We start from the raw sequence: 19,510 nt of genomic DNA on the forward strand, positions 1-19,510 counted from the left end.
AATAGCCAAACTATAAAATAATGGTTGGTTACACAGATGCGTTCCCGGTTTGAATTGGTTAAAAGAAAACTACATCACATGACTTATCAACATCAATTAAAACGGGTGCAATTTAGATTGAACAAAGTTGATCATATATCCGACTGAAAGAGACCCAGGGGGAAAAGGGAGCTGTACTTAAGCAAACCATGTGAGGTGTTCCAGGTATGAGGAGAGACACTCATTTATGAATGATCCCAATGCATATTTCAAAATCAAACTTATTATTTATGCACTGAAGCACGTTATGTACACTGATTAGCTCAAACTGTGCTTGGGTAGTTGAAAGCGCCCAGATGAAAAGTAGGTCATGCTAATAGCAGTCTTGCCTAGACAGATTTATCGAGAGGTCCCGTTAGAAGTGTGGAGAAAACCCATCGCTGACAAACCTAGCGTCTACGGCTTTGAAAACCAATCCTGATCCTAATATGAAGGAACGCATGAAAGTCTTTGCATAGATTCTGCAATTTGGTTTTATATTTTTTAATCATTCATTGTATTTTTTTCGTCACCATACAGTACAGTAGAGTACATATCGGTAGGCGGAGATCTCTGATACATCTAGCTACGTGACACTAATGTTATAAAAGTATAAAAATAAATCAAACGGTAAGTAATAAGTATGTGTGTGTAGGCCTGTCACAGTTATTACATAATCGCCTAATCACAATTATTTGAGATAGTCACAATTATTTCGCAATTATTTCGCATAATCGTTTCCATGTTGAAAAACGTTTTCAAACATTTTCCAAAAATAGCAGATCTACAAGCTTACAAAATGTCACTTTGTGGCGTGTTGTAAGTATAAAATATGTATTTGTATATTCGAGTTGTGTCATATCTGCCTTATGGATTTTTTTATAACAAAGCCTAAGGGGCAAACCGGAAATATTTTTTATTTGAATATATTTCAATATTCAATGTTCAAAAACAATTAAATCGTTAATCGTAGTTATCTGTGTGACAACTACTCGGCAAGTAAAATGTTGTAATCGTGACAGCCGTGCGTGTGTGTGTGTGTGTGTGTGCGCGCGCGCGTGTATGTACCCTGGGGGGGTCTTGCTGCAGGGCGGTCAGGTAGCTCTCCAGGGCCAGCCGGCGGCGGTCGTTGAGCAGAGCCTCCACCCGCGCCATGTGTGTCTCCACCAGCTGCTGCCGCTCGCTGGCGGCCTCCTGCTCCAACGCCTCCACCTTCTCCTGGAAACGCTGCACGCGGGGGCACACACAAACGCACACAAAAACACACACACATTTAGTTTACAATACTTGTGAGGACATCACCATTTTTAGGACAGCATCAAAAATAATCTAAAATAGCTGAACAATAGCCGAAAAACTGCAGATTGTAGATAGTTTTTTACCATAGAACAACCATTTCTCATGTGAGAAGAACCAATGTCTATTACTGCAATTCTACTATCCTTGTGGGGACATTTGGCCCTCACAAGTATGGCAATACAAGTAATGTGCGTGTGCGTGTGTGTGTGTGTGTGTGTGTGTGTGTACATAGTACAGTCATACACTTGGTCTAAAAGGATAACCCCAAAAGTCCTGAGGACTTGTTTCCATTGAGGTCCTGTGTATTCAATTCATAGAGACATTTAAAGGCAAGCAATAATATACAATACTATGTCCTAGACATCATCAGCACTAGTAGAAAATAAACAAACACTAGCAGCAACAAATATGTGTACAGTAATCAGTTGGGGGTGGGGGTCATTTCTGGTGTGTGTGTGTGTGCTCGCGTGCGTGCGTGCGTGCGTGCGTGCGTGCGTGCGTGCGTGCGTGCGTGCGTGCGTGCGTGCGTGCGTGCGTGCGTGCGTGAGTGCGTGCGTGCGTGTGGATACAGGCCTGTGGTTACATGCTCAAATACCATGTGAAAACACAGGTAGGCGTTATAGCAAATGCATCTACACTCTGTTTGGGATGTTGGTCTGAGCAATACATACTGCATGGATAAAAACTATATTCAGTTTATGGAAAAGATGCATGTATTATAATATGGAAATCTACTGACAATGATTTATACCATAACACGTTCTGCCTCTCAATCATATTCTACAACATGATGGTGGACACTGTGTGTGTGTGTGTGTGTGTGTGTGTGTGTGTGTGTGTGTGTGTGTGTGTGTGTGTGTGTGTGTGTGTGTGTGTGTGTGTGTGTCTGACCTGGATAACAGCCTTCTTATCAGCTCGTGGTAAACTCTTTGCCTTCCTCTCCGCCTCCTCCCACTCTCTCATCACCTGGAGACAAACAAACAAACAAACAAACACGCAGAGATTAAAGCAAACAAATACAATATAATAAGTATGCAAAGTTTTGCCAGACCAAGACCCAATCATGCGATTTGTGAAAAGGAGCCCCCAAAAGCTAGAGCTCTGTTTCCTAAACCATTAGCACAATATATAAAATGTTGCTGCTGTTCTACATACAGCCAACCGGTTGAAAAAAAAAAAATCACTGATTAAGGCTTTAACCCAGGCTTGTCGAACTCATTTTGGGGTCTGGGCCGCATTGGTCAAAAAGTGACTTGAGGTGGGCAGACTGGACACGCAGACACGGAGACACGCATGCGCGCTCATGCACATTCAGTTATACATCATTGTTTTTCAGTCTGTTGTCTCAGTCACTGCTATAACTACAGTATATCACTTTAAAAAAAAATATTATGAAGATTATATATAAATTAATTATGAATTAATTAATTGCACGTCCCACTGGAAGGAGACTCCGGGGCAGACCAAGGACCAGATGGGGGGATTACATCTCCACACTGGCCTGGGATGCCTCGGGATCTGTTGCCCCCGCGACCCGGCTCCGGATAAGCGGTTGAAGATGGATGGATGGATTATAAAAAAATGATAAATATTTTCAGTAAATAGCTACAGTACACAACATTATTATTTTTTAGGCCTACTTTCAGCAATGCAACTCAGACAATGAACTCAGTTCAGTCTTTTTTATTGAACAATAATGAAAATTCAGAAAATGTCAATGAATCAAAATAATGACACTCAATGTTTTTTTTTGCGGTTTTAGAATAGAAAAAAATAACCCAACAGTAAAAGCTCAGTTTAACAACATCCTTTTTTTTTTTTTTCTTGGGCGGTGAAACCGCCCCTATAAGTGAGGTTTGGATATTTGTACAATTTTGTACAATTTTATTTGTACAATGCACCGTGATTGGCCAATCACAGTCTATTCAGGACTGTGATTGGCCAGTGTCACATGACACATGTGCATAGCCCTATATAAGAAACCATAACTTGAAAAAAAACATAAATTGGTTTTTTTCAAGTTATGGTTTCTTCCATCATAAAGAGTGTTTCAATAAATGTATTTATTTTTTGTACATGATTGGTTGACTCCATTCAGTATTGTGATTAGCTAGCAAGACACCGCCTACTTCACACAGGGTGTGATTTTTTTTACAAAAAAATGATTTACCTGACATCTCTTTGCTTTAACTAACCTGTCAACATCAGGGACCAGGTTCTGAGCTGTAGTAACTGATAAGTGTTAAATGGCTTTATATTATGAATAGTATGCCTACTGTAATAATTACTATAAAATCTCCATGTCTCTTCAGCTCTTTATAAACAACAAATGCATATTTATTTTTTCTATTCTTTTGTCTTTGTTTTAGCCAAAATATATCACTTGCACTACATTTTACTAGGGTCTTCAAATGCAGTACTTTTCTAACAGACAGAAGGCAAGTGACCTCTTTACTTTTGGAAAATAATATTGAAGAAACTGTTAACTGGTTAATGTGTGTACTGTCACTTTAAAAGCGCAATTTATACTTCATCGTACAACAGTGTCACTCACCAAGCTCACACCGCGTCTGTTCGCACCACGTAGTGAGCTTGCAGATCTGCCATTTTCGGCAACGATAGACTGAGAAGACAGCGCACATTGAATATGTGACGCTAGGTGACACTAGTCATTCATTCGCAGGGAGTTTTTAAGAGTTCCTTAAACGGATTATTATCATTTGGATTATTAAAATTGTCAACGGAGACAGAGGACGAGTGAAACTTTTGAGCGTTTCACTCGTAACGGCCGTTATTCCACCGCACATGTAAACACAACGACGCAACCACCCGTACAAATGGAACCAAATGGACCCTTACGGTCCCTTTAAAGAAGCGATGTTACGATGTATCCAATAGTGAGCCAATAAAATCCCTCGTCCTTGTTTCCCTGGGCAGCGCTGGTTAGCAGGGATCAATACACTTTTAGTTTGTGCCAGCGTGGGTGATTAGATTTATTTCTTGATCTCCTCTTGTCTTGATTGTTTAGACATGACTTGGCCATTGTTCTCACAGAACAAGTTTGGCCACTAATAGACCTTTGCAGTCAGAGGCAAGGGGGGTTGGGGGGGGTAACTGCCTGCCGTGCCTGCCGGCACAGCCGTTTTTTGGGGTCTTTTTTTTCTCTCTCGTTTTTTTTCCATTAGAGCTAGTATGAAGGTGTTTTTTCAAATCACTTCGCGGGCCGCCATGGACCTTTTCGAGGGCCGCCAAATGCCCGCGGGCCGCCACTTTGACACCCCTGCTTTAAACCTTTGCTTTTATGAAATATCCCAGACTGTTAGGGTTTTATGGAAGATGCTTCTGAATATCGTTGCAGTCGGGTAGAAACCACGTACGTATGTTGGACATACAACGGTTTTTGTTCCTTTTTTTTATTTTTAAAAACGTTTCAAAACAGTGAAAATAGACAATCTACAAGCTTGTAGATAGCGACAATCAGTCATAGCGACTGAGAACTTTAATCCACGTCATTTCCCTCCATCTCCAACAGGGGGCGAGTCTCTATGAATACTACTATAGGTCTGCAAACTGGCATGTTTCTAAGCTTTTACTACAGTGTATCGATGGATGGAGGTAAAGAGAAGATGGTGATGTGCAACACGGATCCCTGAGCTGCATCCAAACAAAGGGTCATGGCGGTCATGGGCCGAGACCCCACAACGCCCCAGAACATCTGGTTTCAGATTTGTTTTCATATCTGAACTGCCCAAGGCTGATTAATATCGGAACTGTTTATGACTGATTAAATGGGGGTGGGGGGGCTGAATTCTTTCGGCTGACGCAAATTAAAACTGAAAAGTGTTTATTGACAGCAGTTTGTTTATTTGGTGATTCTGGGGTGAACATTAGGTGAAAATTTCTGCTCTAAAAGCTCACATTGCAGCTTATAGATCGGCTATTTCCGCCGGGGGAAAAGGGAGGGGGGGGGGGGGGGGGTGTAGTATAGACCCTAGGGGGACCAACGACTTGCAACGCGACAAAACAGTTGCAGAACGTTGCAGAGAGAAGTTGCCGCGGGCCGAATACCCTGTTCCACGTCGGCACATGCGTCGCAAGTTGTGTCGCTAGTAGCCTCGGAAACCCATGCCCTTCAAGACCATCGATTGGGCTCGTTCTTTCAGTCTATGTCGCTAGTGATTCAACTTGCCAAATCGCAAACAAAAAGCATTTTGTTTCATTTCTGACCACAAACATGTTCTCTATCTTGATCTCTCACACACACACACACACACACACACACACACACACAGTCTAGCGTCAGTCTGTCTTTTTCTTTCTTTTTTTTTACCGCACGCACACACCTGCCGAAAGGGAGAGAGAAAGATAAAGAGCGCAAATGGGAAAAAGGAAATGAGAGTGCCTATTTATACAAGCGTAGGCTCTACAATATAATAATATAATAGCTTAACGTGCTATGGAAACGGTAAACTATCTCCGCTCCCTGCCTTGACGTGTCTGTCACTGTCTGTCCAGTTCAGGGATGACTCCATCTGTTTATCGCATATTGCTGTGGAAACGTCAATCGGTCGCAGCTCGGCACCTGGGTCTGGTGGACTGTCCAGTTTCTGGACTTGCAACGGTTTCTGTTGCAAGTCGTTGCGTTGCGAATCATTTGTCTGGACTGGGCATATAGGCAGTGGTGTAAAGTAACTAAGTACATTTACTCAAGTACTGTACTTAAGAAAACTTTTGAGGAATTTTTACTTTACTGGAGTATTTCCCATTTTCAATACTTTGACTTCAACTCCACTACATCTCAGAGGCAAATATTATACTTTTACTCCACTATAATGATTTGAAAACTTTAGTTACTAGTTACTTTGCAGATATAAATTATTATATTATGAAACATACATTAACCACTTTAGCCCTATTTTTAACCACTTTAGCCCTATTTTATACAATAGCCTATCTACTGTACAAGCTCACAACGTGTCGCATCGCGACGCGTTGTGAGCTTGTAGATCTGCTATTTTCAAACATTTTAGTACTTTTACTTTTGGTACTTTAAGTATATTTTGATGCCAATACTTTGTACTTTTACTCAAGTAACATTTTGAACACAGTCCTTTTACTTGTAACAGAGTACTTCTACCACTTCAATTGTGGTATTGATACTTTTACTTAAGTAAAACATTTCAGTACTTTTTCCACCACTGCATATAGGGTGTCTAAGTGTTTAAAATGCAGAGTTATTAACAATGGCGAGGAATGTATTTTTTTAGTTCAAGTACTGTGTTGAATTCAGTGAATGTAAAAAAAATTACAAAAACCACCAAAACAAAAAAAAATCCATTGAATGTTTTGGTTTAGGTTAATCAGCTCCACGCTTGCTGGAGCTATGAGTCCCCATCCTGTCTGAGTAATCAGGGTCGTGTTAGTTCAACACATGACCTGTCTAAGAGACCAGGAAGGGTGGAACTGACTACAGTATGAAACAAACATATGCACCAAAACAAAACATGAAACAAGTCTGAGAGTCTAAAAGCCACGCTAGAGGCCCTTAGAGGCCATTGTGGCCATTACACCTAACTGGACCAAAGTAGTTTGAACTGACTTGACTCTCTAGTACTGTGGTTCTCAAAAGTGGGGTCCAGGGACCTTCAGGGTTCCGTAAGAGGGTACTAAATTGACCTTTACAGGGCTGTAACTCAGAGAGGGTACAAAGAGGGTAAAAATGGACCCGTAAGGGTGCATTTGTACACACTACTAGATGTATGGGGGTCTTTGAAATTAAAAACTTTGAGAGCTCTAGTGGAGCTCAAAATATAATACAATAAATAAATGACTTGTGCCAGAATTAGTGTGTGTGTGCATGCATGCGTGTGTGTACGCATTCATGCGTGTGTGCGTGCGTGCCTGCGTGGGTGGGGGGATTAACATATTAGCAGAGGATTAACACATTTCGTAAACAACAGCAGAGGCTTTTAAAGTGAAGATATTACCATAATTAAAACAAGCGACGGAGGTCCACTAAAACGGTCATGATTGGCGAGATATTTTCACGTGCAATTGTGGCTTAAGGGTGGCGCTAGAGGTTTCATCCTCCCGGAAGCATGAAGGCACAGCAACAAATTCTAATCAATCCAGCCAATAGTTGTCAAGATATCTTGTTTAAATTGGGACTTAACTCATTGAGTGCCATTGACAGTGGACCCCCATCTCAAAATATTTTGCGCCAGGGACCCCCAGAAGAGAAGATTTGTGTTAAAATATTTGTGTTTAATTATTTTTGGGGGGATTTTTTCTAAAGTAATAGCAAAAGTATAAAATAGGGTTAAAGAGCCTAAAACTGACTGTGAGGCTATATTAACTACACTGCTGGTGATCCCCTGGAACCACTTCAAGGACCCCTGGGGGTCCCCGGACCCCACTTTGAGTACTTTGATCAGAAGTTTATTGACACTGTATTCAACATACAACAAAATTCGTTTAGTGCATCCACTTCAAATCAAATGGCAGAAATCAACATAGAAATATAGATACAGCAACATTATGCCATAAACTGTTAGGTCCGTCTTGAGTCAAGTCATCATAGTCTGTTGTCAAATAAAAACATCCAAAATACATACAATAGTACATCTTAAAATAAGAAGTTAGACCACGAGAAACCAACCACCGGCTATTGCACTTGCCCAATGACAATGGTTGGCAATGCCAATGGTTCATTTTCTTTCTTGTGGATGTTTTTATTACTGAGCGGAGTCGCAGTTGTCTTCGCTCGTGTTTTTCGAGCTGCCGAAAACCGGAGCATGCACTGCGTGCCGCCTGACTCTCTGCCCCCGCGGCGAGTCGCTTGATTTAGGAATGCAATTAGTGTGCTTGAACCATTGCAGCTGGCTGTGCAGACAGAGATTTAAAACCAAACAATAAAAAAGGAAAAACGCACCCATTGTTCTGCTTAAATCGCCACTCTTTTCCTCTCTCTCTCTTCCTCCATTTATGCTAACTTAGCACTCATTCTCAAATCCCCCCCCCCTCTCTCTCTCTCTCTCTCTGTTAGCAGTAGTAGGGAGTACACGGCATGTAAAACGGCTCGGTCAGCATTTGTATCCTCCCACAACCATCAGCAAGGTGTCGTGAAAATGCAAGAGTGATGTTTTCCAGGTTTGTGAGGTTTATGTCTCTCGTTATATCATTTCCAGGGTTGGATATTGCTGGGGGGGATAGCGGGTGAATCCATGCCTCTTCTTTTGATATCCCCCCCCCCCCCCAAATGTACTGCGTGATGACATGGATAGGCCCCATATGTACATACATATGAATACATATGAATCTTGATTTAATTCACCTGCGTGATTCCCATAGCTCACGCACGCCTGATTTCAATTAGGGAAACGCTATTGGGCTGCTACGGTCTTTATCCAACTCGAGCTTGTTTTAAACTCAAACAGTACATTAAAATGTGTTTCTGAAAACATTTGAGGTGAAAAATAAGCAATGTACTACATAATAAATGTGTCCCAGTGCCTACTGCGCGACGACACAACAAGAAGCTGCACTGCTGTGAGACCTCTATCCCATTGCTCGAGGGGACAGGACCGACTGTTGAAAAACACCACACCTCTGTTTCTGAGCTAAGCTTACAGTAGCAGAAAATAATCCCCACCCCGTTTTCTTTTTACAAATCACTCTCGCTGCTGTTGTGTAGAAACCTCATATCCGTATCCTTTTTATTTGTGTTTCGTACTGTACATGACTGCCCTACTTTATCATACAATAGAGTACAGATGTACAAAATGTGTTTAAAAGTAATAATACAAGAGTAACATACAAGCAGTAGTGTAAAGTAACTAAGTACATTTACTCAAGTACTGTACCAATTTTGAGGTACTTTTACTTTACTGGAGTATTTCCAATTGTCTATACTTCTACTCCACTACATCTCAGAGGCAAATATTGTACTTTTACTCCACAAAAATTATTTGAAAAGTTTAGTTACTAGTTACTTTGCATATATAAATTACTTAAATTACTTATTATTATAAACCATACATTAACCACCTTAGCCCTATTTTATACGTAAGCTATTTGAAAATAGCCGATCTACAAGCTCACAACGCGTCGCGATGCGACGCGTTGTGAGCTTGTAGATCTGCTATTTTCAAACATTTTAGTACTTTTAGTACTTTAAGTACATTTTGATACCAATACTTTTGTACTTTTACTCAAGCACATTTTGAGTAAAACAATGTTTAAGTAAAACAGTTGAGTACTTTTTCCACCACTGCATACAAGGTTTCCAACCGACAGCAACAGTATACTGTAAACACCTGGTATGTCTCCCCTGCCTCTTAAGACTCTCCTCACTTCCTTCCCACACCGAGACACCATGCTCTCATCATGTTTATTTATAGTCACCTTCCTTTCCAAAACCCTCCATCCTCCGATTCAATCTCTCTGCTTGCCAAAGCCTCCTCTAATCACATCCTCCGACCTTCCCCCTCCTCACACACCTGCTTCCTTCCTGGAATGTTTAGTACTCTGCCGTGTTTGGTCTCGGAGGCTTCACCTCCAATTATCTTTGGATTAACCCATTGAAACCGGGAACGCATCTCGGTCCTTTTTAGATTTCTTTGGACTATTCAAATAGCTCATAGCTCGGCACTCTGTGGGCTTGTAGATCTGCTATATTTTTGAAAAATCATGGAAAATCGTGGGTCTTTGAATATATATATATTTTTAAAGCGAACATTTGTAACTAAAATCTTTGCTTCTGGGGATTCTACAAATGTCTTCTAAATCCTAAGTAATGTTGCTATAATATCAGTGGTTCTCAAAAAAAGCAGATCTACAAGTTCATAGCGCGGCACTCGATGCCGCGCTATGAGCTTGTATATCGGTTATTTTTGACAGAATGGCACTCAGCATCAAGGGTTAGATTGGGGGGGGGAGGGTCCCTGTGACATACTAGCGTCATGTCCAGGGGGCGTACTCGTACATCAAGCCGCCTCACGCTACAGAAACATGAAACCTATGGGCCACATGGCTCGGTTCCCAAGGCTACTTATACTAATGGTGATGATTAACTATCAATCATTTAGCCGGGAGCCCCCTGGAACCCCCTGAACGACCCCTGTCGGTCCCTGGAGGCCACATTGAGAACAACTGACTTAAGAGTGATGGTGACTGGGCCATGGATAGTCATTTGTGATGGTACCTGGCTGGTAACATCTTTAGTGTTTTGTGATTGAGGTACCTGGGACATGCGTTCGCGGTGCTTGGCCTCGAGGCTCTCCTTGGCCTTCTGGAAGTGGGCGTGCTCGTTCTCGTCGCCGGGCGTCTCCAGGTAGTGGTCCACGGCGTCAGGGAGGCTGGGCGTGGCTGTGGGCACTGGAAGGGGTATGGGGGGGGGGGGGGGGCGGGGGATGGGAGGGTTGATGACGTGGCAAATGACGCCAGGGATGACAGAGAGAGACAGAAAAGACGAGAGGTTAGAGTTGGGAGGAGTTGAGGAGGCGCAAGGAGAACAGAACAGGGTTACGCCCAGTGGTGGAAAAACATACTCAAATGTTTTACTTAAGTAAAAGTAGCAATACTGCAATGTGGGGGTGTGCCGATATATCGCGATACGTTTTCTTGATGATATGTATCGTTTTGGCGTTTTTGGTTAATGTGTGTTTTATAATGTAATAATGTGTATCTGCTAAGTAACTAAAGTTTTCAAATAATTGTAGTGGAGTAAAAGTACAATATTTGCCTCTGAGATTTAGTTGAGTAGAAGTAAAAGTATAGACAACTGGAAATACTCCAAAATTATACTTAAGTACAGTACTTGAGTAAATGTACTTTACACCACTGGTTATGCTCAATTTCAACTTTGTGGTATACGAGTCGTGCATGCAGAAAATAGCCAGTCTATAAGCACACAACGTTGAGCTTATAGACTGGCTATTTTCGGTATGCGACAACATCATACGACGAAGGATAAGGGGCCATGTCCAAAGAAAGCTTTATTTTTTTAGTGCTTTGGATATGTTCGGAGCACTCAAAAAGAGTTATTCGTGCCCGCAACATTCAAACTTATGGACCGCTGTGGTGCTCGAACCTTCTGTCATCCATGTTATTACTAGCGCAAATAGCCTAGCCGAAATAACGTCAACATGGACTTCTCATGGTTGTGGTAATGATTCAAAGTCAGGTCGTAAATGACAGGGTTGTCATACACAGCCAGGACGATAAAACATGATAAATGGCGCTCCCCTCCAAAAATTTTGCTATTTTGAAGCACCCGGGGCGCTCCGCCCCAAAAAACGCTGAAGTCGGCTGAAACACAATGTTCTGGGAAGAGGAACAGCTCCAGCGCGTCTTTACCATAGAAACGTTTGTTCGGGATTGGCTGTGTCGCTGCGTCTCAACAGGGGTTAATGTGGTTAGCATGCAATCCAGCAAGAGAGAAATGAAGCTAGCGATCATATTCTGCGAGAGAAATAAGCAACAAGGTCTATGAAAACAAGCCCAAAAGAAGCGACTACAGTATAGGCCTCATGAGCACTTTAAACCTATACTGAAATATTTTCCACCCAACACTTTAACGCCACAAAATGTTCTCAGACGGTGATACGGGGACAATTACATATTAATCTGGGGGTCCTTGACATGAAAATGTTTGAGAACCACTGGTTTAAACAACATTAGGAAGGAAGCCCAAATAAGCAACTACACTTTAGAAACAAGCCCAAATAAGCAACTACACTTTAGAAAGAAGCCCAGCTAAGCAACTACACTTTAGAAACAAGCCCAAATAAGCAACTACACTTTAGAAACAAGCCCAAATAAGCAACTAAACTTTAGAAAGAAGCCCAAATAAGCAACTACACTTTAGAAAGATGCCCAAATAAGCAACTACACTTTAGAAACAAGCCCAAATAAGCAACTACACTTTAGAAAGAAGCCCAAAATAACGCAACCTGCAACTACCAATACTTACAAGCAACTTACTACAACAGAAAAACAAGCCCAAAGTCTCTTATAATAAGCGTACATGGCAACACTGGTAGTCGTAGCTCGAAGGCAGAACTCTGAAAAAACAAGGCGACTCCTCAGATGGCCCATAGATAATTGTGTGACACGGACAAAGGCCCTTCTCATCTGTTACTTTATTCAGAACTTCATTTAGCTTCTGTGCCAACATTCTGCGGTTGGAATGTAGCCCGTGGGGCTGAAGAGCACAGATTATACTGCTTATCAAGTCTAATCAAACACACAGTAGAATATAAATGGATTATATATTCCGTGACAGCATTTTTTTTAACAAGTGGAGTGTCGATAGTGTTTGGGGCCTCTGCACAATAAAAATCTATCATGCATTGAACGGTTTATTTTTACTCTCTCAGAGTCTCTCAGAATTAAAGCTGCAATCTTATGAAATTTTATGTCCTACCCGAGATTTGAACCAGCATGATTTCTACCGCTCATCCTAGAGGCAATAACCGCTTGGCCGATTGGGCTTATTGGTTTCAGACAGTACTACTTGTCAACCACTAGATGTCCAACCACTGCACATGTACTAGTTATATTGTGTTAACATACTCTACCATACATATGTACTAGTTACATTGTATGAAATAGAATGTAATTTTGTCCCATCTGTATGGTAGAGTATGTTATTACAATATAACTTATACAATTGGGGTGGTTGTATTTGGCCTCCCTGCACTTCCATTGAGACATTTAGATCGTGTCAAAGGTCATGTCTCACCTAGACACCTCACCAGCATCTGACACAAATTTTGACCTGATGGTCAAGATTCAATTTATCCCGTGAGCAAGCAGGCAGGCTATTAGCTCGATGGCAAAAATGTCAGCAAACGGGGTTCAAATCCGGGCTAGAAGAGTATAGCTACATAGTATTGTGTTAACATACTGACTGGGGGATGTTTAAGAACGCCGCTGGGAATAACATCAACGAACTCTCAGACTCAGTCACTGGCTTTATCAGTAAGTGCATAGATGACATAGTCCCAAAAAAGACAGTTCGGATCTATCCCAATCAGAAACCATGGATGGACAGCGGAGTACGTGGACATCTGCATGAACGGGATGCTGGTTTCAAATCTGGCGACGTGGAAACGTGCAACACGACGCGCGCGGCCCTAAACAGCGCCATCAGGAAGGCGTAAAAGGCCTACACAAAAAAGATGCAAGACCAACTCAGCAATGGCGACATCAGGAGCACATGGCAGGCGGTACACACCTTGACAGACTGCAAAACAAGAACCAGAAGCGAGGTGAACCCGCCTGCCTCCCTCCCCAACGAACTGAACACTTTCTACGGCCGGTTTGAGATCAGCCCCAACCGCGGCAGCCAAGCGGGGCCATCAGCAGCACCAGCAGAGGAGAACCCTCTAACCATCTCGGAGAGAGAAGTGCGTACAGCCTTCGCACGGGTCAACATCCACAAGGCAGCCGGACCTGATGGGATTCCAGGCCGGGTCCTTAAGGCATGTGCAGACCAGCTGGCGGGTGTCTTCGCTGACATCTTTAACCTCTCCCAGGCTGTGGTCCCTGCAGGGTTCAAAATGTCAACCATTGTGCCCATTCCCAAAAAGGCCAAAGTGACATGCCTGAACGACTGGAGACCTGTCGCTCTCACCCCGATCGTCAGCAAGTGCTTCGAGAAACTGGTGAGGGAATACATCAGCTCCACGCTACCTGCCTCGCTGGATCCGTGGCAGTATGCATACCGCAAAAACAGATCCACCGACGACGCTATTGCCATGGCTCTCCACACCGTCCTCTCGCACATGGACAACAAGCTGCTGTAGGACAAATATGTACGTATGCTGTTCGTGGACTACAGCTCAGCATTCAACACCATTGTCCCAGCAATACTTGACAAAAAGCGACATCAGGTGGTGAGAATGGGCAGCATCACATCCGACCCCCTGACCCTCAACACCGGAGCACCCCAGGGATGCGTGCTGAGCCCTCTCCTCTACTCCCTGTACACGTATGACTGCATAGCCACACATGTCTCCAACACCATCATAAAGTACGCGGACGACACGACAGTGATAGGCCGAATCGTCAACAACGACGAGTCTGACTATAGAGAGGAGATCAACTCACTGGCACTCTGGTGCCGGGAGAACAACCTCTCTCTTAACGTCGACAAGACCAAATAACTGATCGTGGACTTCAGGAGGCCGCGGAGAGACCATGCGCCCATCCTCATCGACGGTGCTGCAGTGGAAAGGGTCAGCGAGTTCAAGTTCCTCGGAGTACACATCGAGGAGGACCTTAAATGGGAGACGCACACCACACACGTGAGGAAAAAGGCTCAGCAGCGACTGTACTGGCTCCGCCGCCTGAAGAAGCTCGGAGTAGGACATCGCATCCTCAGGCTGTATTACAACAGTTCTGTTGAAGGCATCCTAACAGGCTGTGTCACGGCCTGGTACGGGAACTGCACTGCCCGAGAAAAGATCAGTCTACAGCGAGTAGTGCGATCGGCAGAGCGAATAATGGGAAGCGAGCTCCCAGCGCTCCAGGAACTGTACAAAAAGCGGACAAGCGGATGTCCGCGGATCAAGGACAAGCACCACCCAAGTCACAGACTGTTCAAACCCCTACAACGACCGCGACCGGGCAAGGGGCTCTACCGCAGTATCAAGAGTTCCACCACCAGGTACTGGTGCAGTTTTAATCCGGCTGCTGTCAGAATGCTGAATGAGGCATAAGCCTTGTTCAGCGGCCTGACAACAGGCGGTGCAGACTTTTCTGGCTCTTCCTGAACACACCTGTGGATTATACCAGGGACAATGACTTGGACTTAGCTCCCCCTCGGACACACCTGTGGACTACACCAGGTACAAATGACTTTTTGTTGCACTCCCTCATGGAGCTACTTGCAGATTATACTAGGGTCAGTCCACCCTAGGTGGACACGCACTGACCTTTTGCACCTTAATCCCATGTATAACGCACTGACTTTTTTTTGTCTTTTTATTGTGCTCTTTTTCTCTAAGCACCTTAACGTCCATATGTATATCATGCACAGTATAAGTATAACATGCACAGTATACATACATTGCTGCTATGCTCAGGCACCTTAGTTTTTTATTATCTCAGGTACTTTGTAAATATGTAGATAGCTTGTCTGGCCTTCTGTTGCTCTCGTGTTGATCTCCTTCCCACTTGCCCCCCACCCCCCCTCTTCTTTCTATGGAAATTAACGTTGCACAAAAACGAATTTCACCCACTTTTTTACCTTGTAAACCTGTGATGTGACAATAAAACTGATTCTGATTCTGATTCTGATTCATACTCTATCATACAGATGTACTAGTTCTATTGTATTCATTTACTCTACCGTACAGATGTGCATTACCAAACTCTACCATACAGTTATATTGTATTAACATACTCTACCATACACATTGGTTAAAATAACCTTTTATTCATTAAAATCAGTCCCAGATCGCAACACAGACACTGAGGATAGTGATGTCCTTCACTTGTAGCAGTGAAAGTGGTTGCTTTGTGTGTGTGAGTGTTGACGTGAGCGTGGTACAGCATGTGAAACTGGTTATGTCTAAAGAGAACGCCTGAGTTCACAGACTCACAAAAACAACAGGGCCAGCTTTTCCAATTTAACCCTATAGCGTCCCTATTCTGGACATGGGTAACGTTTGCCAAAAATAGCCGATCTACAAGCTCACAACTCGTCGTTAACGTGACGCGCTGTGAGATTGCAGATTGGTTTTTTTCGGTGGGCTCCGATTTGGTGTAGAAGGGGGGGGAAAAGGAGGGGACCAAGGACCTGGGGGACCCCGTTCAACTAAGTACAGTATATAGGGTTTAAGTAGTTAACCCTAACATCGCTATCCTGGGCATGTCATAATGGGCGGACATTCTGCCTATTTTCCCTATTTGACCTAAACCAAAGTATATCGTCTCTATCGGGTGGAAACCTCATATATCCCAAACTGTTACTTTTCAGGATTCAAATAAAACAATTGCAAAAGTAGCAGATCTAAAAGCTCGAAACGCGTCGCGGCGTGTTTCGAGCTTTTAGATCTGCTACTTTTGATGCTTGTGTGTGACGTTGTAGTATGATCAAGTAGGGTGTTATTTTAGGAAAAAACACAAAAGGTTAGAATATGGACATAAGCGGTTGAATTCAGTGTTTTGTTGTGTCTCGATCCAGTGATTTGCTTGTCGCCAAACGGGTCAGAACAACATGGCTTGGCTTTCTATCTGTGACTCCCAGCCATGCCGAGTTTTGATCTAAAGTCAAACGCTGGCCTCATCGGCGCTGACCCTGGCATTGATGGCTGATCGACCAGGCTCTGACCACAAGTGAGTGAGTGAGAGTGTGTGTGTGTGTGTGTGTGTGTGTGTGTGTGTGTGTGTGTGTGTGTGTGTGTGTGTGTGTGTGTGTGTGTGTGTGTGTGTGTGTGTGTGTGTGTGTGTGTGTGTGTGTGTGTGTGTGTGTGTGTGTGTGTGTCATTTCCCTGGTCCTCACAAGAGAAATGTTTGTTTTCTGGTTAAAAAAGGGGTTCGTGTTGGGAGTTTTGGCCGATTTACACTTACTGTATATGCTGGTGTCTGTCGTGCATCAGAAATGTCAGATCTACAAGCTCAAAATGTGTCACGCTGCGTTGCGTTGTCAAGTTATTATTGATAGATCGGCTATTTCCGGCTTTAGGAAATACAAAAGAAGATAAAAATGACATTTGTAAAATATGAAACCGTCCTGAGATGTCCTCACAAGTATAGCAATACAAATGTGTATGTGTGTGTGTGTGTGTGTGTGTGTGTGTGTGTGTGTGTGTGTGTGTGTGTGTGTGTGTGTGTGTGTGTGTGTGTGTGTGTGTGTGTGCGCACAGTATGTGAGAAAAGGGGCTGTGGGCACCGAGGGGAAAAAAACAGAGTGCATTCTCATTCCCATGTCGCAGCAGGCATGCTCGGCAGAGCAGAAACCCCACACCCGCACAGACGGTGTAAACACACACACACAGTGAAAATGTAGTAGGGGGCAATACGGGGAGAGGGAGATCACATTATTGCGGTTTACTGCAAGGCTTAACACTGTGCTAACACTGATGCACGGGTGCGCGCACAAGGTCAATGAACCTTGCACAGCATTAAAATCACCACCAGAGCAAAAACCTTTAGACTTCCTGCTTATCACGCTTACCCTGTTTTACACGTGTGCATGTTTTGGGGGATATTGCATTGACCTTACATTCATTCCATATAACATTATCTAACCTCAACCCTAAGCGTCGCACTCTTCAGACTCCACCTCACCCCATAGCACCAGTGTTGATTTCGTCGACTAAAACTATGACGAAAAATGTTCGTTGGCTACCTTTTTTCACTGACGAAAACGAAATAAAAAATACATAAAAACTAAGCTATGATGACTGAAACTAAGACTAAATATATTGGCAATTTCATCAACAAATAAAAACTAGACTAAACTGTTAGGGAGGAACTAGTGGAGAAGAGATCCAGTAGAACTAAAAGACATGTCAGAAAATAGCAGATCTACAAGCTCACAACGCGTCGCACTGCAACGCGTTGTGAGCTTGTAGATCGGCTATTTCCAGCATGCAACCAAGTGTAAAATCAGCCATTACGACGCCATCAAGGCACAGCCAAAATACATTTTAGTCGACTACAATCTAATGATATTTAGTCTAAAACTAGACAAAAACTAAAACATTTCAGACGACTAAAATATGACTAAAACTAAATGGAATTGTATTCAAAAGACTGACTAAAACTAAATCAAAATTTGTTGTCAAAATCAACACTGCCTAGCACTCATCTCTCCTTGTATTATGTGTACCTCACCCCATAGCACTCATCTCTCCTAGTATTACTTCTTGTACCTCACCCCCTAGCACTCATCTCTCCTAGTATCACATCTTGTACCTTACCCCCTAGCACTCATCTCTCCTAGTATCACTTATTGTACCTTAACCCCAGCATTCATCTCTCCTTGAATTACTTCTTGCACCTCACACCCTAGCACTTATTCCTTATATAAGTATCACATCTTGTCGTCTGTTTTTTTTAAATATGCTAGTTACACTATGCAGATATACGTTGGTGACTTGTTTACATGGTATGCCATTTAGCTACTGATGCTAGATGTTTACCTGCTACCCTAGTTACTCTGCAGCTTCGTAACTTCACAATTTTCTTGTCTTGTCGTTTGTTTATAAGGGTTAGGGTTAGGTTCATTGACTCTGATCTTTCACTTTGTAAGTCACTCTGGACAATACGGTCTGCTAAATACCTAAATTGCAATACATGCCTAAACCTGAGCTTATGAAACCGCAGAAAAAATCAATAATGTGTCCCTAGTCAAATGCTTTGATGTCCAAAATGTGTCCCACTGTATTGTCAGGAACAAACACACAGACACAAACACACACACACACACACACAATGAAGGAAGAGTCAATGGAAACAAGAGGCCGGCAGCGCTGGATTGAACTGCCACTGGAAATCCATTGAGTTCAGCTTGTGACTCAATGATCTGGTCAATAGAAACAATAGAATAGAACAATAGAAATGACCGGGATACCAAGGCAGACCTTGGAAAGGCAGATGTTTTAGTCCGTAAATCACAGCATTCAAAACATTTGTGTGCATGGGGCATTATTCCTGGGGAGGCCTGACCCCAGAAACAGAGACCAAAACCATCCATTACATCAGTGTTTCCCAAACAGTGGGTCAGGGCCCATTTTGGGGTCACAGACCTATTTTTATGGGTCACGACTAAATAACCCCTTTTGTCGTTTCCTACATGAACATATAGTTTTAAATAAATAAAAAAAATGCCAAAGGTTTTCAAAATAATGTAAGAAATAAAAAATAAAAAATAAATTTACTTAAAACTCAAGTGAAAACTAAAAAAAATCTCTTCTGGGTCTCGAGCTAAAACGTTTGGGAACCGCTGCATTCCATAACCACATGAATGAACGCTAGCATCCCTATTGGGTCAAACATTTGGCTAAAATAGCCGATCTATAAGCTCACAACGTGTCGCGAGATTGTAGAACGGCCATTTTCGGCAAAGAGATTTGGTGTAGAGGGGGAAACAAAGGAAAAGGGCCTAGGACAGAGCCATGAGGGACTCCAGGCATCAAAGTGTACAGGGTTTAAGTGGTTAAAAGATGAGCACACACAA

At 42.9% G+C, this 19,510-nt stretch overlaps 1 protein-coding gene across 3 annotated transcripts in view; it reads right to left on the bottom strand.

Moving 5' to 3' along the window:
• appa (amyloid beta (A4) precursor protein a) overlaps positions 1-19,510 on the bottom strand; it is a 92,280-nt gene that overhangs the window by 14,027 nt on the left and 58,743 nt on the right. For 2 of the 3 annotated variants that reach the window (XM_080422202.1, XM_080422201.1), the window contains exons 9-11: positions 10,559-10,692; positions 2,209-2,283; positions 1,087-1,245 (exon numbers count right to left, since the gene is read on the bottom strand). In XM_080422202.1, the coding sequence (XP_080278328.1) occupies positions 1,087-1,245; positions 2,209-2,283; positions 10,559-10,692 (368 nt within the window). The remainder of the gene's footprint in view (positions 1-1,086; positions 1,246-2,208; positions 2,284-10,558; positions 10,693-19,510) is intronic. The other variant, XM_080422203.1, reaches the window with a different exon arrangement.

This window comes from Gymnoscopelus braueri (genome assembly GCF_963280865.1).
Source record: "Gymnoscopelus braueri genome assembly, chromosome: 24".
Classification (NCBI taxonomy): Eukaryota; Metazoa; Chordata; class Actinopteri; order Myctophiformes; family Myctophidae; genus Gymnoscopelus; species Gymnoscopelus braueri.